Source organism: Haliotis rubra, unplaced genomic scaffold (genome assembly GCF_003918875.1).
Source record: "Haliotis rubra isolate DU_JTF1 unplaced genomic scaffold, ASM391887v1 Scf57, whole genome shotgun sequence".
Lineage (NCBI taxonomy): Eukaryota > Metazoa > Mollusca > Gastropoda > Lepetellida > Haliotidae > Haliotis > Haliotis rubra.
The window spans coordinates 965,162-981,271 of NW_025767268.1; the positions used below are offsets into that span (position 1 = coordinate 965,162).

The 16,110-nt window shown below is 43.6% G+C and overlaps 1 protein-coding gene across 2 annotated transcripts in view; it reads left to right on the forward strand.

Moving 5' to 3' along the window:
- The window catches only part of LOC124254249 (fucolectin-6-like), a 52,921-nt gene that overhangs the window by 36,380 nt on the left and 431 nt on the right, over positions 1-16,110 (forward strand). Inside the window, exons 1-3 of one of the 2 annotated variants that reach the window (XM_046688161.1) lie at positions 1,919-2,116; positions 4,645-4,872; positions 11,488-11,709. In XM_046688161.1, the coding sequence (XP_046544117.1) occupies positions 2,038-2,116; positions 4,645-4,872; positions 11,488-11,709 (529 nt within the window). In that variant the 5' untranslated portion in view covers positions 1,919-2,037. Of the gene's footprint in view, positions 1-1,918; positions 2,117-4,644; positions 4,873-11,487; positions 11,710-16,110 lie in introns of those variants that run through there. The other variant, XM_046688162.1, reaches the window with a different exon arrangement.

Here is a 16,110-nt window from a genome sequence, read left to right on the forward strand (position 1 = left end):
GAGCCATGGTTTAATGGGTGATATTATTTGAACAGAATTACTTCTTGCCGCCAAAACTAATAATCATATCAAATTGGGGCATTTTAATACAAGCACATGCACGAGAGTGTATTTATTAAGCCTGGAAGAACCTTAACAATGTATGACATCTGCTTTTAGCAGAGATTTTTTATTAATGTGGAAAGAGTTTTGTCGCTTCTATTGACAAAAGAAATATACTTGCATGCTATTTGAAACTTACTGAAAAGTAACCTTTCTACCTTGCTTCAGCCCTCGTTGATAATTTTGAATCGTCCACCGTTGAATCGCTCAAACACACTAAGGTTATCAGATATGAACACAAACTGATCAACCCACATATCCGCTGCTCTTAGTCCACATTTGCAAACAGTACACTGTATCAAACAACACACGGGCATCATCAGTGCTGAATCTTACCAGGAATCCAGAGCTTATCTTCTTCTGAAAGAGTTGCTGAACTTCCGGAAACTCATAGGCTAGCTGTTTCACCCTAGCACTTAAAGTCGTGAAAAAACAGTTAATTCCGTACACATTATGCTAAGGTCATCCCACATATATCTGTCAGATAGGTTTGGGATACTCTGTAGTGTCATGGCGACGACCTTCACAAATAAACAGTGACATAAAACATCCAATGTCTCGGCATTTCGTTTGCTCTAGTTGCCCAAAAGCAAATCTGTCGCTAACCTTTACAACTTGTTAATCTACTTCTGCCACAAGCCAATGAGTCACAAATGTAATACATGATACATTTGACTCACTTATAAAAGGCATAGGACTTCTTGTTGTTATAGAAACCTTAATTTCTGAAACAGTTAAGATGCTGACTTTGTGAGAGTGTGGCTGAGCATACTGAAGAACATCCCTGAAAAAAAACGAGAATATATCAAGTGATATCATTTGAAAAGGGATTACCTGTTCCCTCCAAAACTGGTAAACAAATCAAATTAGCGTATGATAATACAATTATATGCCAGGGGCCAGATCCACAAGGCGGTCATAACTTTACGAACTGTCGTAATTCTATAGTTTATCACTGGCTTACGATGGGGTGTATTTCCTAAGATGCTTCGCTCACCGACAGTATTTTAACAGGCGATAAAGTAAATTTGTTGCATTAAGTCACACCATGTTGGCATCACCGCGCCATTCTAGTTTGCCCTCCTTACAGTCAAGTCTCGAACGATAAAAAAAACTCCCCCGTCTCATCTCGACTCACAATAAGAGAGTGACATGGCAATCTCAACAATCATCCCGACTCACAATAATCCGTGGAATGTCGCGTGACAGCTTCGTCTGGATATGCTGGTCTAAATTTTTAATGTAAGTAGAAATGCGACGTTCATATTGTCCCATATGGTTCGCAATAATCTCACATTTAATCAAAATAATACAGGGAAGATGGTTATATCCTCACACTGTTTATCATTTGTTTTCTTGGCAACGTGCGTCTTAACGTAAGGGGCAGAAACGTCAATAGAACAGCACATCAGTTAAGGGATTGTTAATTTAGGTCACCGTCGCTTTTTTGTTTGCTTTCTGCCTTTGGAGTGAGTGAGTAGGTTGCAATATTCCAGCAATATCAATGCGGGGACACCAGAAATGGGTCTGCCTTAGAGTAATCGTCGGTAAATATTGAACTTGGCATTTTACAAAAGAAATATATGTCGCTCCAGTAGATCGAAATGTATTTCTTAAGTAAAGCTTTTTCCCTCAACAGAAAATGAAATAGCTTGTACCATGTTTTAAAGTGTGTTCACATCGTAACACGACAGAGCTCTTCGAGCGTGTCTCATTAATTACGTCGTTTAAGTTCAGACATATTGATATAATACTGAATCAGTCATACGTTAACAGTATATTGATGCGGCATTACGGAAACATATAGATGTAGAGTACTGGGTTTCTCAGTCCTCGCACACATCGCCATCCGGATACACCACATCTCCTCCAGATTATAAGACCGGGATATATTGTCACCAGAAATGTCACCCATCTTGTAGAAGGAAGCACTGTATGTGTAGCGGCCTCCAAGCTGTGGCTATTATGGCAACACAGCTTGTATTGTTATGTCTAACCAGTATGGCTCTCCCAGGTAAGTCGCTTGTTTTGTCTGTTGAAATCCCAAATCTGAACGATACTGCTTCCAGATGAAAGAGTAACTGTTAAGGGAATTATTCCATAAATGTTTTCGGGTTACAGTAGGTACCAATCAGCCTCTGCTTGTCTTACCAGGTGCGGGATCCACAAAACGTTCGTAGCACTACGTCATTCTTAATCCTATAATAAACTATATAGTTACGATAGTTCGCAACTCTAAGTACCCCAATGGCCCCCATTGTGGGTCACAAAATCGATAAACTAAGCCCCGGTTTACTGTCTAGCTCTCCTACTATACTAGTCACATAAATAAACTGTGCATTATCAAAATATTATCCCAGTTGATAAGTACGATAACAATGTCAAAGGTACATATTAACTTAAATGGAGGGATCATGAGACCATAACAAGTCGGGAGAATTTCAATTGAAAAGTCAATCACAATGACGTCACGAGTCCACAAGCGGGACAGGGGTCAAACGACCATGTCACAAGCTCAATAACGGGTATGTCCACCATTGGCATTGAGAACAGCAGTGCATCGACGACGCATACAGCCTATCAAACGTGCAAGGAAGGCTTGTGGGATGTCACGCCAGATTCTCTCAAGTTCTGTTGCAAGGTCATGGACGTTATCTGGCGGATGAGGAAGACGGCGTAGACGTCGATCCATCTCGTCCCAAACATGTTCTATCGGGGAGAGATCCGGTGAATTTGCAGGCCAAGGCAGTAAGTCAACGTTGTGGTGTTGCAAGAAATCCACAGCAACCCTTGCCATATGAGGGCGGGCATTGTCCTGTTGGAATGCTAACCCAGGGCCATGACGTTGCAGAAAAGGAATTGCCACAGGTCGAAGAATCTGATCCCTGTAGCCCACACCAGTTACGTTGCCCTGAACAATCACCAAAGGAGTTCTTTGGCGTGCTGTTATTCCACCCCAAATCATCACGGAACCACCACCAAAGCGATTCCTCTCCAAGACACAGGCCTGTGCATAACGTTCTCCCACGCGTCTATAGGCACGTTGACGTCTATCACTATGGGAAATGTTAAACCTGGACTCATCTGTAAAAACAACATTTCTCCACCAAAACAAGGGTCTGCGGACATGATTTCGACGCCACATTCGGCGAGCTTGTCGATGACGTTGTGTCAGGATAGGCCGTATGGCGGGACGTCGTGGTCTGATCCCGTGATGACGTAAATGTTGTCGAAGTGTGTTGGGGTGGATACGGCGAAGTCCTTGGATGGTTCGGGCAGTCATCACTGCAGTCTGAAACCTGAGGCGAAGATGGGTCACCCTTATCCATCTGTCCTGTCTCGGCGTTGTTACACGTGGATGTCCAGAACGTGGCCGATCGATGACGTCATTTGTGTTCTGGTAGCGTCTCACCAGTGCAGAAATGGTGTTCCGGTGGCAGTGGAAATGTGCAGCCACTTGTCGTTTAGACATTCCCCCACGGACCATCCCAATGGCCTCTTGACGTTGTGCAGACGTGAGCCTTGGCATGCTATGCGTTTCAATAGCCGTTTAATTTTTTGAACGATCGCAAGGGCAGGGGTTGAGCTTTCCAAAGTGACAGTATTGTGTGGCATTCATTTGCTCTGTTTCTCTTTCCCGGAATGCACGAACCCACTGACGTCACGGAACGTGGCACGTGCATGCATGTTGGATACATGTCACTAATCTCTGAGTTAAATCCTTATGTGTCTACACAGGTTTGATAAATTTTTATATTAAATTTTTGTATGCACAGTTTCTTTATGTGCCTTGCATATATAAGATGTGAAGGTTCATCACAGAAATATGACGACTTGATAAACAACCGGACAATTACGCACACATGAATCAATAAATCGTATTTTAAAGGCGAAATTTAATATTTATCGATTTTGTGACCCGAATGTGTTGATTCCTAGGCTGAAACCCAACGCGAATCCGCGAAATAACTAGCTAAGGGTGCAATACAAAGGTATCACTAGGCCTGTACAACATGGTGTGGCAGTACAAATTAAAACAATATGATAAAAGAGCAGTAATTATAGCTATGAAGACAATGATAGTGCTAGTCACCTCTTAGCACCAGTAATCTACCGTGGAAGAGTGGGTCAATCAGTGAATGTCCATACAAAATCTTTCCAGAGCTTTCTGTCCAATTCTAGTACAAATCTAAATATAGCACGCTGCCACTTACTGAATCTACCAGCGCTGGTGTGTGTGTGTGTCCGTGCGTGCGTGCGCCCGCCCGCCCGCCTGAGTGCCTGCGTGAGTGTAATTTGATGGCATTAAATAAGATAAACACAAACAAACATTCCTGTACCCCGGTTTTCAGGTTTCTGGTGTCCAGGCTCGCTGACTTGGTTGATGTTCATGCTGTTGATGACTAAATTGTCTGCTCCAGACTCGATTATATACAGACTGTCGCCATACAACTGGAATATTGCTGAGGGTGGCGTTTAACAACAAACAAAACACAGTTTATGGCACATAATATTCCTGTCGTCATCTTTTACTTATTTTAGGGTTCTCCTTTTCAACGTTCAATGCGGCTCGCTATAAGCCAGCCAGTCAGAGCTCAGTCTACAATGTGCATACGACAGCAGAGAAGGCGGTGGATGGCAACTATGACCCCCTATTCGGAAAGTCATGCGCATGTACGGGAATCGACGATCAGGCGCCATGGTGGAGTGTGGATCTTGGCCGGGAGTATCACGTGACGTCTGTTAGAATTACAAACCGAAATTACTATGGTAATTTGACATTGTTTTTTGTTTCATACTTAGCTAAACTCGCGTTTTAGTGAACATGTATGTACAATATTGTGATGGTATACCGCTAAACAACTACACCGTGTTCACTCCTCTAGTTGATGAGACTTGTTTCATTCTTCTCGTAGCTTCATACCCACGGTATAAGAGAGAAAATCAGAAATGGTCAGCGCATGTGATAGGGTATTGGGATTCAAACCCAGAATGAAATCGAATGTTTTAAACAAAGATTATGGCCCCGTACCATCACTGGTGTCACGATAGACCAAGGGTCTTGATACTGATGATCGTCCATTGGGGCAACAAAGAGTGAGACACCTGAAATGAAATGTTCCCCTTTGTTCCTCAGAATGAACTCAACCATAAACCATATTTTGTGCAAATAACACCAGAAATCATTCATTATTCTTTTTTACCCAAATAATTATCTGTATAATAAAATCTTACAGATAAGTTTGTTTTATAGTCTGTTTGCAGTGAAAACGTACCGATGAATTTCACTTTAAACAAAAATGTAAATCAAATAGAGTGAAATTAAGATTGCGAATCCTCATAATGTTACCTTGCCAATTGAACATTCAAATCACAGAATTTTATTCAACTTAGGATAAAAGTTGTTTAACAAACGATCATAGATTCAAATCGCTATCATTGGTTTGTATTACAAGGGGGTAAGCGCAGTAGATGGAACAGTGAAACAAATTCACGTGCGGTACGTGATCAGCGTTAACTTAGGCCAACCCTACTTGTTACCGCATTTAAAGTGCATACCCCCTTGTAATACAAACCAATAATAGCGAATTGAAACTATGATCGTTTTATAAACAAATTTTATCCTAAGTTGAATAAAATTCTGAGATTTGAATGTTTGAAGCCCATTTCTGGTGTCCCCCGCCGTGATGTTGCTGGAATATTGCTAAAAGCGGCGTAAAACCAAACTCAGTCAGTCAGTCAGTCAGTTTAGAGTGAAATTCATCGGTACGTTTTCACTGCAAACAGACTATAATGAACTTGTATGTGTGATAAATAAGATAGGTATGCACACAGATACCTGAATATGGGGGTATTCACACGGGGTATCTACACAGATCCCTGAATATGGGGGTATTCACACGGGGTATCTACACAGATACCTGAATATGGGAGAATTCACACGGGGTATAGACACAGATCCCTGAATATGGGGGTATTCACACGGGGTATCTACACAGATACCTGAATATGGGAGAATTCACACGGGGTATCTACACAGATCCCTGAATATGGGGGTATTCACACGGGGTATCTACACAGATACCTGAATATGGGAGAATTCACACGGGATATCTACACATATCCCTGAATATGGGAGTATTCACACGGGATATCTACACATATCCCTGAATATGGGAGAATTCACACGGGGTATAGACACAGATCCCTGAATATGGGGGTATTCACACGGGGTATCTACACAGATCCCTGAATATGGGGGTATTGACACAGGGTATCTACACAGATCCCTGAATATGGGGGTATTCACACGGGGTATCTACACAGATCTCTGAATATGGGGGTATTCACACGGGGTATCTACACAGATCCCTGAATATGGGAGAATTCACACGGGGTATCTACACAGATCCCTGAATATGGGGGTATTCACACGGGGTATCTACACAGATCCCTGAATATGGGGGTATTCACACGGGGTATCTACACAGATCCCTGAATATGGGACTATTCACACGGGGTATTCACACAGATCTCTGAATATGGGGGTATTCACATGGGGTATTCACACAGATACCTGAATATGGGGGAATTCACACGGGATATCTACACAGATACCTGAATATGGGGGTATTGACACAGGGTATCTACACAGATCCCTGAATATTGGGGTATTCACACGGGGTATCTTCACAGATCTTTGAATATGGGGGTATTCCCACATGGTATCTACACAGATCCCTGAATATGGGGGTATTCACACGGGGTATCTACACAGATACCTGAATATGGGAGAATTCACACGGGGTATCTACACAGATCCCTGAATATGGGGGTATTCACACGGGGTATCTACACAGATCCCTGAATATGGGGGTATCCACACAGGGTATCTACACAGATCCCTGAATATGGGGGTATTCACACGGGGTATCTACACAGATCCCTGAATATGGGAGTATTCACACGGGGTATTCAAACAGATCTCTGAATATGGGGGTATTCACTTGGGGTATTCACACAGATCCCTGAATATGGGGAATTCACACAGGATATCCACACAGATACCTGAATATGGGAGAATTCACACGGGGTATCTACACAGATCCCTGAATATGGGAGTATTCACACGGGGTATTCATACAGATCTCTGAATATGGGGGTATTCACACGGCGGGGTATCCACACAGATACCTGAATATGGGGGTATCTACACAGATACCTGAATATGGGGGTATCTACACAGATTCCTGAATATGGGAGAATTCACACGGGATATTCACACAGATACCTGAATATGGGACCACCGTTGGTACTCACACAGATACCTGAGCGGTGTGGTACACGGATAGTGGTCTATGGTGTTACCCCATTAGTCATGCTTCCCATGTCATGATGTTACATATGAACACTTAGTACCTCTGTAGGTAATGGAATGACCCATTGAAACGAAACAAAAAGAATTTAGCAAGAGTTGTTATTCTTACAACATGTATAAATATATTTAATAGCATTTCTTCAGTACTTGTTGATGACTGGATTGTCCGGTCCAGACTCGATTATTTACAGACCGCCGCCATATAGCTGGAGTATTGCTGAATGCGGCGTAAAACTAAACTCACTCACTCACTCTTTAGTACTTCTGTCACATTTCTTCAATACTTTGGTCACATACTCTTTGACATATCATTTCATTAGCAGAGTGTATTTATTCTGATAACAAGTATTCCCAGAAATTATTTACAAAGTTGTCGGCAAATATCTAATACATGTATACTGAGTCAAAATAGAAACTTCACAAAATGTAATTTGGAAAAAAATGAATAATTTTCCTCTGATGATACATCTATGTATCCGAAATGGGATCCCTATCTTTCTAGAAAAACGTTAGCAAAACCCACTCAAACCCATCCATTCGTCGTGCAGATGACGTTAGTGCCAAATCAGGTTTTGCACGTGCAGTCGATCACGTGATCTTCGCATCGAAGTTTTCTTCATATGCACGTGTTTGCATTGGCCTCAAGAATTGAAAAAACACTTTTAAACCACAGTTCTAACGGTACTTGAAATGCCACGAAGATCAGTTATTGACGTCGCAAGAGCAATGGGATGCAGCCATCGTACCGTGTATGACTTGCGAGGTCGTCTACAACAAACTGGCACCACTTCTGATCGCCCAAGGTCGGGTCGTCCACATGTGACGTCACGAGCAGAAGACCGTCAAATCGTCCTACAGATTTCTGCCGGCTACACGAACCAGGGCTGAGATGTTTAGAGGTTGACTGTCCTCACAGACCATTCGAAATCGGTTGCGGGCTGCCAATCTCCATTCTCGACGTCCATATCGTGGGCCAATATTGACGCCGTTTCATCAACGTCAACGTCTGCTGTGGGCCCAACGTCACCTCCGTTGGACCCAGAGAGACTGGAATCGAGTCGTCTTTAGCGATGAATCCAGGTTAACCCTCAGATTCGCGGACGGCAGGCATAGAGTCTGGAGACGACGTCGTGAACAGTATGCCCAATGTTGTGTACAGGAAGTCGACAGATTCGGGGGCGGAAGTTGCATGGTGTGGGGTGCTTTCTGTGGGAACAACCGTTCCCGACTTCTGGTCATTCGTGGAAACCTCACAGCTGCTGCTTACCGCGACCAGGTGCTCACCCCTGAACTCGTTCCTTTCATGGCGGCTCATGGCCCAGGTCTACAGTTCCAGCATGAAAATGCTCGGCCGCATACCGCGATGTTGACACGAAATTTCCTTCAAAACGCTAAAATCAACGTCATGGACTGGCCATCGAGTTCCCCTGACCTTAATCCAATAGAGCACGTTTGGGATGCACTTGGGAGAAGGCTTCGTGGTCTTAGGAACCAACCTCAGAACTTGCAGGAACTTGGCGCTGCCTTGCAAGAGCAATGGCGCAGAATCCCCAACCACGTGTTCACAAGTATCAGGCAGTCGATGAGGAGACGGTGTTTGGCAGTGGTGAATGCGCAGGGCGGCCATACACGATATTGAACTGAGAAATTTCGCATTTTTATTCTTGTGACTTGACATTCTGTATACCCATGTTTTGGAACGGCGGTGTAGCCTAATGGAACTGATTATGGCACTGTCAGTGTATCGAGTACATCACACAGATCTCAGCAATGAAATAATAACAATTTAACCATCTTACCATCTCTTGTTCTTTTATAGTGCCCTGAAGAAAGAATGTGAAGTTTCTTTTTTGACTCAGTATATATAAACGATAGAAGTTTTAGTTAAATGAATATGTTGAGATATGATTGATTTCTCTTACAGTTTAAGTGTATTTTTAGTACTTTGTGAGACCTCCTTGCCCTGCAATGCACGACTGAATGCGCCTAGGTACACTACCGATCAAAGTTTGTAGGAAATCGAGTGACAGCCTACCCCAATATTCGACCACTTCTTTCTTCATATCCGAGCCGACTGGGCGTCAGTAGACCATACAACAGTTACCTACTTATATGGCCGCTCCACGTTGTCATTGGAGATGTGAGATCAAGCTGTACACTCGCTTGATCCGTTGCAGGATGCTAAGTCAAGGAGTGAGGAGTCAGACGGCCGTGACTCCTAACAAACCACATTATATTCATGTACTTGCACACATTCATACAATGATGAAATCAACACCATGTTCTATACTCACATGGGTTAACTCAATCCCTCTCACTTCATTACAGACACATGTCATCGTATCCCAATTGCGTAGATGATGCTCATGATGTTGATCCCTGGATTGTCTGATCCAGACTCGATTATTTACAGACCACCGCCATATAGCTGGAATATTGCTGAGCGCGGCGTAAAACTAAACTCACTCACTCACTCTTCATTACAAGGTGACTCGGACTGGACAGGACAGGGCAAACCCTTTACCAAATATGGAACTGCAACAATCGCGATGTGAACGTTCAGCCGACTGTGAAACCTGCACGGTTTTGCTCGTGTTGACAGTGTCTTTTTAAGGTGTTCGAGCCCTTGTCACATGTCCCGATACACATTTCTGATTCGTTTAAAGTTACATCATTCCATGGTCTCATGTCGTACCTCGTGATCGGGGAATTACTGTAAAATACCCATCGGTGATTCACCGTTAACTAATACTTTAAGGGTTTTTTTTGGATTCTGTTACTCCCCGTTAAAATGTTCTATATCTCTTGATTTATTACCATTCTGCCACGAAATAACCAGTTCTCAATACTGGGTTTGTTATACTTTTCTTGTTTAGAAGATGCATTATATATAGACCAGTATATATACACTGAGCAGTCTGGTCTATGTAGACGGTATATTGACTGAGATATGTGGTACCCGGAATTAGCGGTCTATGTAGACGGTATATTGACTGAGATGTGTGGTACCCGGAATAAGCGGTCTATGTAGACGGTATATTGACTGAGACGTGTGGTACCCTGGAATAAGCGGTGTATGTAGACGGTATATTGACTGAGATGTGTGGTACCCTGAGTAAGCAGTCTATGTAGACGGTATATTGACTGAGATGTGTGGTACCCTGAGTAAGCGGTCTATGTAGACGGTATATTGACTGAGATGTGTGGTACCCGGAATAAGCGGTCAATGTAGACGGTATATTGATTGAGATGTGTGGTACCCGGAATAAGCGGTCTATGTAGACGGTATATTGACTGAGATGTGTGGTACCCGGAATAAGCGGTCTATGTAGACGGTATATTGACTGAGATGTGTGGTACCCGGAATAAGCGGTCAATGTAGACGGTATATTGACTGAGATGTGTGGTACCCGGAATAAGCGGTCTATGTAGACGATATATTGACTGAGATGTGTGATACCCGGAATAACAGGTCTATGTAGACGGTATATTGACTGAGATGTGTGGTACCCGGAATAAGCGGTCTATGTAGACGGTATATTGACTGAGATGTGTGGTACCCGAAATAGGCGGTCTATGTAGACAGCACGTAGAGCGTCTGTGCAGAGGGTATATAGACTGAGTAGTGTGTCATGGGAACCCGAATAATATCGTGTGTGGTACGCAGTTAAAACATTTTAATAACCATACAATATATACATTCCTCTACATATTGTATTCGGCAATGTAACTTCAAATCGCTTCAAAATGCCAGTACTAATGACATTGTATAGTTAAGCGCAATGACAAAAAAAGAGAGCGACAGGGTGATGTTCAGTATTCACAGACGAGGGGGTCGCAACTCTAGCTATTACTTAGATGTTCGACTCGTCACGTATGTGTGAGTGTGTGTGAGTGTGAGTGTGTGTGTGTGTGTGTGTGTGTGTGTGTGCGTGTGTGTGTGTGTGTGTGTGATTTCATATAACTACTGCATATTTTCCCTTTCTTATCATCTAAGTGTGTTACAGGTTACCGTCTACATGACTTCACTGTTACTGTGATGAAGGACAAGAGTGCCACGCCCACTGTTTGCGGACAATATCCGGGGGCAGCTGCCGATGGTGCCAATGTCACCGTGACCTGTGCTAATCTCACGCTGGGACGTTACGTAAACATTAGCAAGCCAGCGACGGAAAGCCACGACCTTCTCACTCTTTGTGAAGTGGAAGTCATGGTACTTAACAGATCACGTAAGTTGGTGTGTGAGTGAGTGGGTGACTTAGTAACGAAGGGAGGGAGATAGTAAGGATGAGAGAATAAGGTGAGTGAGTGAGTAAGGTGTGTGAGTGAGAGAGATTGAATGAATTAGTAAGGGAGGTAGTGGGTGAGTGAGTGGATAAGGTTTGTGAGTGGGTTAGGTGGGTGGGTAAGGTGGGTGGGTGAGTGAGTGAGAGAGGGCTGACTGAGTTTGGTTTTACGCCGCTTTTAGCAATATTCCAGCAATATCACGGCGAGGGACACCAGAAATGGGCTTCACACAATGTACCCATGTGGGGATTCGAACCCGGGTCTTCGGCGTGACGAGCCAACGCTTTAGCCACTAGGCTACCCCACCGCCCCGAGAGAGAGTGGTAGAGGGTGAATTAGTAAGAGAGGAATGTAGTGGTCGAGTGAGTGGTAAGGTGAATGAGGGGATAAGGTGGGTATGAGTGTGAATGAGTGTTTAAAGTAGGTGAGTCAGTGAGAGTGAGTTAGTGAATTTGTAAAGAAGGGAGATAGTGAGTGCGTGAGAGAGATTAAGTGAATTAGTAAGAGAGATGTAGCGTGTGAGTGAGTGAGTGGGTAAGGTGGGAGAGAGAGTGAGTGAATTAGTAAGGAACGGGGGTAGTGAGTGAGTGAGTGGGTGGGTAAGGTGGGTGGGTGAGTGAGTGGGTAAGGTGAGTGAGTGGGTGGGTAAGGTGGGTGAGTGAGTGAGTGGGTAAGGTGAGTGAGTGGGTGGGTAAGGTGGGTGAGTGAGTGAGTGGGTAAGGTGAGTGAGTGGGTGGGTAAGGTGGGTGAGTGGGTAAAGTGGGTGAGTGAGTGAGTGGGTAAGATGGATGACGTCATGGGCGATGAAGGTGAAGTGAGTGAATTTGTGCAATATAGCAGGACTACCAGAGTTCTGTGTGACCATTTGTCAGCCTTACGTAAATATTTAAAACTGAACTTAGAAGCATGCATGTTTCGAAATGAAAAGGAGCACCTTTAGAATACAGCACCACTTCTCGTGAAAACGTACCGATGAATTTCACTTTAAACAAAAAAGTAAATCAAATAAAGTGTAATTAAGATTGCGAATACTCATGATTTTACCTTGCCAGTTGAACATTTAAATCTCAAAATTTTATTCAAATGAGGATAAAAGTTGTTTAACAAACGATCATAGATTCAAATCGCTATTACGTGTTTGTATTACAAAGGGGTAAGCGCAGTAGATGGAACAGTGAAACAAATGCACGTGCGGTACGTGAAGAGCGTTAACTTATAACAACCCTTGTCGTTTTCGATGTTTCATTTGATGTGCTTACCCCCTTGTAATACAAACCAATAATAGCCATGTGAAACTATGATCGTTTGTTAAACAACTTTTATCCTAAGTCGAATAAAATTCTGAGATTTAAATGTTCAATTGGAAAGTTAAAACCATGAGGATTCGCAGTCTTAATTTCACTTTATTTGTTTTACTTTTGGGGTTAAAGTGACATTCATCGGTAAGTTTTCACTGCAAACAGACATTAGTCATAATGCAATGACTGACTGACTGAGTTTTAGTTTTACGCCGCTTTTAGCAATATTCCAGCAATATCACGGCGGGGGACACCAGAAATGGGCTTAACACATTGTGCCCATGTGGGGAATCGAACCCGGGTCTTCGGCGTGACGAGCCAACGCTTTAACCAGTAGGCTACCCCACCGCCCACATAATGCAATGAAAACAGATGAGTCTTGAGCAGTCGTTTGAAGGAATTAAAGTCAACTGCTGATTTAATGGTGATAGGGAGAGAGTTCCAGAGAGAGGGGCAGAACAGGAAAAGCACCTTGCCTGATCTTGGTGACATATTAAGTCCATATCGTTTTCATTCGTTAACAACTGTATCCAACCTTGTACTCATGTCCGTCGTATTGGAAGAATATTTGGCAGCACCGTTCGATGACTCACCCCTTTCCACTGATTTGTTAATTGTTCTCATGTAAACTTATTCTGTTCTATATTTCCCTACTAATGTTCGGTCTCTAACTTCCGTAGCCTCCGACCCAATCGTATTCTATCTATTGATGTCCTTGTAACTCGAGACTTTCTGTCTCCATTCCGTGCCTGACCGTTATCAGTCATGACCCAAACTACTAAGCTAAATACGGAATCTGATGTAATTCTCTAATGGTTTAGGGTTGCATCTTTACCTTATTACGCTACGACAAGCAACCAGTTTTGGTGCTGGTGCTGTTTATCACACCGTCTACAAGATATCGAGTGGTGTGAAATTAGCCGATATGGCGCGAACTGAAAACGGTTGTTGGCGTCAGGCGTCAGATGTCGAATAGAATAGAATTGTGCAATAGTGTAAAATCATGTTATCAACGCTTTTGTTACATATTTTGACGATTGTCTGAGCACAATAGGTAATTAATTAATTAAAAATACAAAACGCCTATGCGTTTCTTTCTTTCTTTTCTTTTCTTTTTTTTTTTTTTTGGTGGGCAGGTGATAGTATACACTCACGTGCAAGAGAAACGTCCCCAAAATTTAAATTATACTATGTTTGCTGGATATGGCCAAAAACATGAAAAGCAGTTCGGAACACATTGCCCAAACACACAAATGTATGACACCCCAAGGAAATGCACGTGTTGCATGCCTGAAGCGGGAAAAATTACTTTATTCAGTGAAATTTCCTGCACGTGCAGGAAATCACCCGTATGGAGATCGGTTATAAAACACGTTGGAAACTGTTCTTTGGAATCACAATCACCTGAAAAACCAGCAGAACATGCCCCGATTAACAGCAAAAAAGAGACAAAGACCGATTGGCATGCTGAAGCTGGGGGCAACGCACGACCATGTTGGAAGAATCCTGGGTTGTGCAAAAATAACGATTGGTTTATTGGTCACACGTTACAGACAAACTGGCCGGACAGCAGACAGGCCGAGGAGCGGTCGACCGGAAGTCACTACCCCACAAGATGACCGTTATATACGAACGCTTCATTTAAGCAACAGATTCCTCGCCGTGACGTCATCAGCGCTTAGCGTCGGTCATCGCGTCAGCAGGTGGACAGTGTCCAGACGACAACGTCAACATGGAAATCGGAGCCTATAGACCGTTGACGGGCATGACGTTACCGCCGGAATATCGACGTCGAGGATTGGTTTTGGCCATGAATGTTTGTCAGTGGCAGCAACGGAACCAGCAACGGGTTCTTTTTTAGCGTCGAGAGTAGGTTCCATTTGAACAGAACTGACGAGCGAAGACGTGTCTACCACCGGCGTGGGGAACGGACGGCACGTTGTTGCGTTTAGGAAACGGAAGCATATCGTAGAGGGAGTGTGACGGGGTGGGGTGGCATGTGGGAACACCAATACCGACCTTGTTATCATCAATGGCAGCCTGACAGCCCGTCGGTATATTGATGAAGTTCTGCGGCCCCATATCCTGCCTTTCCTCCAGCAATATCCAGGAATCTTGTTTCAACAAGACAGTAGAACACCTCACACCGCTTTTGTCACAACGGCCTTTCTCAACGTCAACAACGTGCCCGCCAAGCCTTGGCCACGAAAATCCCCTGACATGGCAGAGCACTTGTTGGGCCTTCTTGGACGTCGGATTCTACAGCTTCCACTCCCTCCATTGACGAGAAATGCACTGGCTCAGGCATTACAGACAGATTTGCGTCGGATCCCCAGTCACGTGATCAGGAGACTTACACACTCGGCCCGACGACGTGTTCTGAGGTGTACCGATGTAAGGGGTGGACATGCGCGGTATTGACGATCTGCCTTCCCATTTCAACCACTGTTTTGTCATTTGTTGTTTTGGCTTGCGCTCGAATACTGGACAATCGACCCCCATATGACAACATTCCCTGTACCACTGTTAGGTTTACCACGTCCTCTTTCTTTATGTCAGACATGCTTTTCATACACCTTCGTCATGCATATTAAACGTTCATAGATCTATTTGTGCTTGTGTTGTTTGGTAGTTGAAAAATACTTGGGGACGTTTCTTTTGCATGTGAGTGTATTTCCATACAGACAGCTAGTCATGATGTGAACCAAATAGCCTATGATTATCATTGATGTTCATAGGTAGCTTTATAAAGGTCTTTAGCCAGCGAGTATTTGATCTGGAGCCAACGGTGTGCGAAATAGCCACTGGCCAGCTAGCCCGTGGCATGTAAAAATCCAGTCGGGCCGGTAAATTGGCCCGACTGGCTAGTGGATTTTTATGGGTCATCTTCTGCGACTTGTTAAGTTATAACACACTTTTAAAACATGGCCTGATAAAATGTTCATCATATTGGAAGCTTAATGACGAAACCCGTGTCATGCCAACAATATCATATTCTCATCTATTTTTGTAATCTTTTGCTTAGTTTCTGGATTTCGAGCTAGT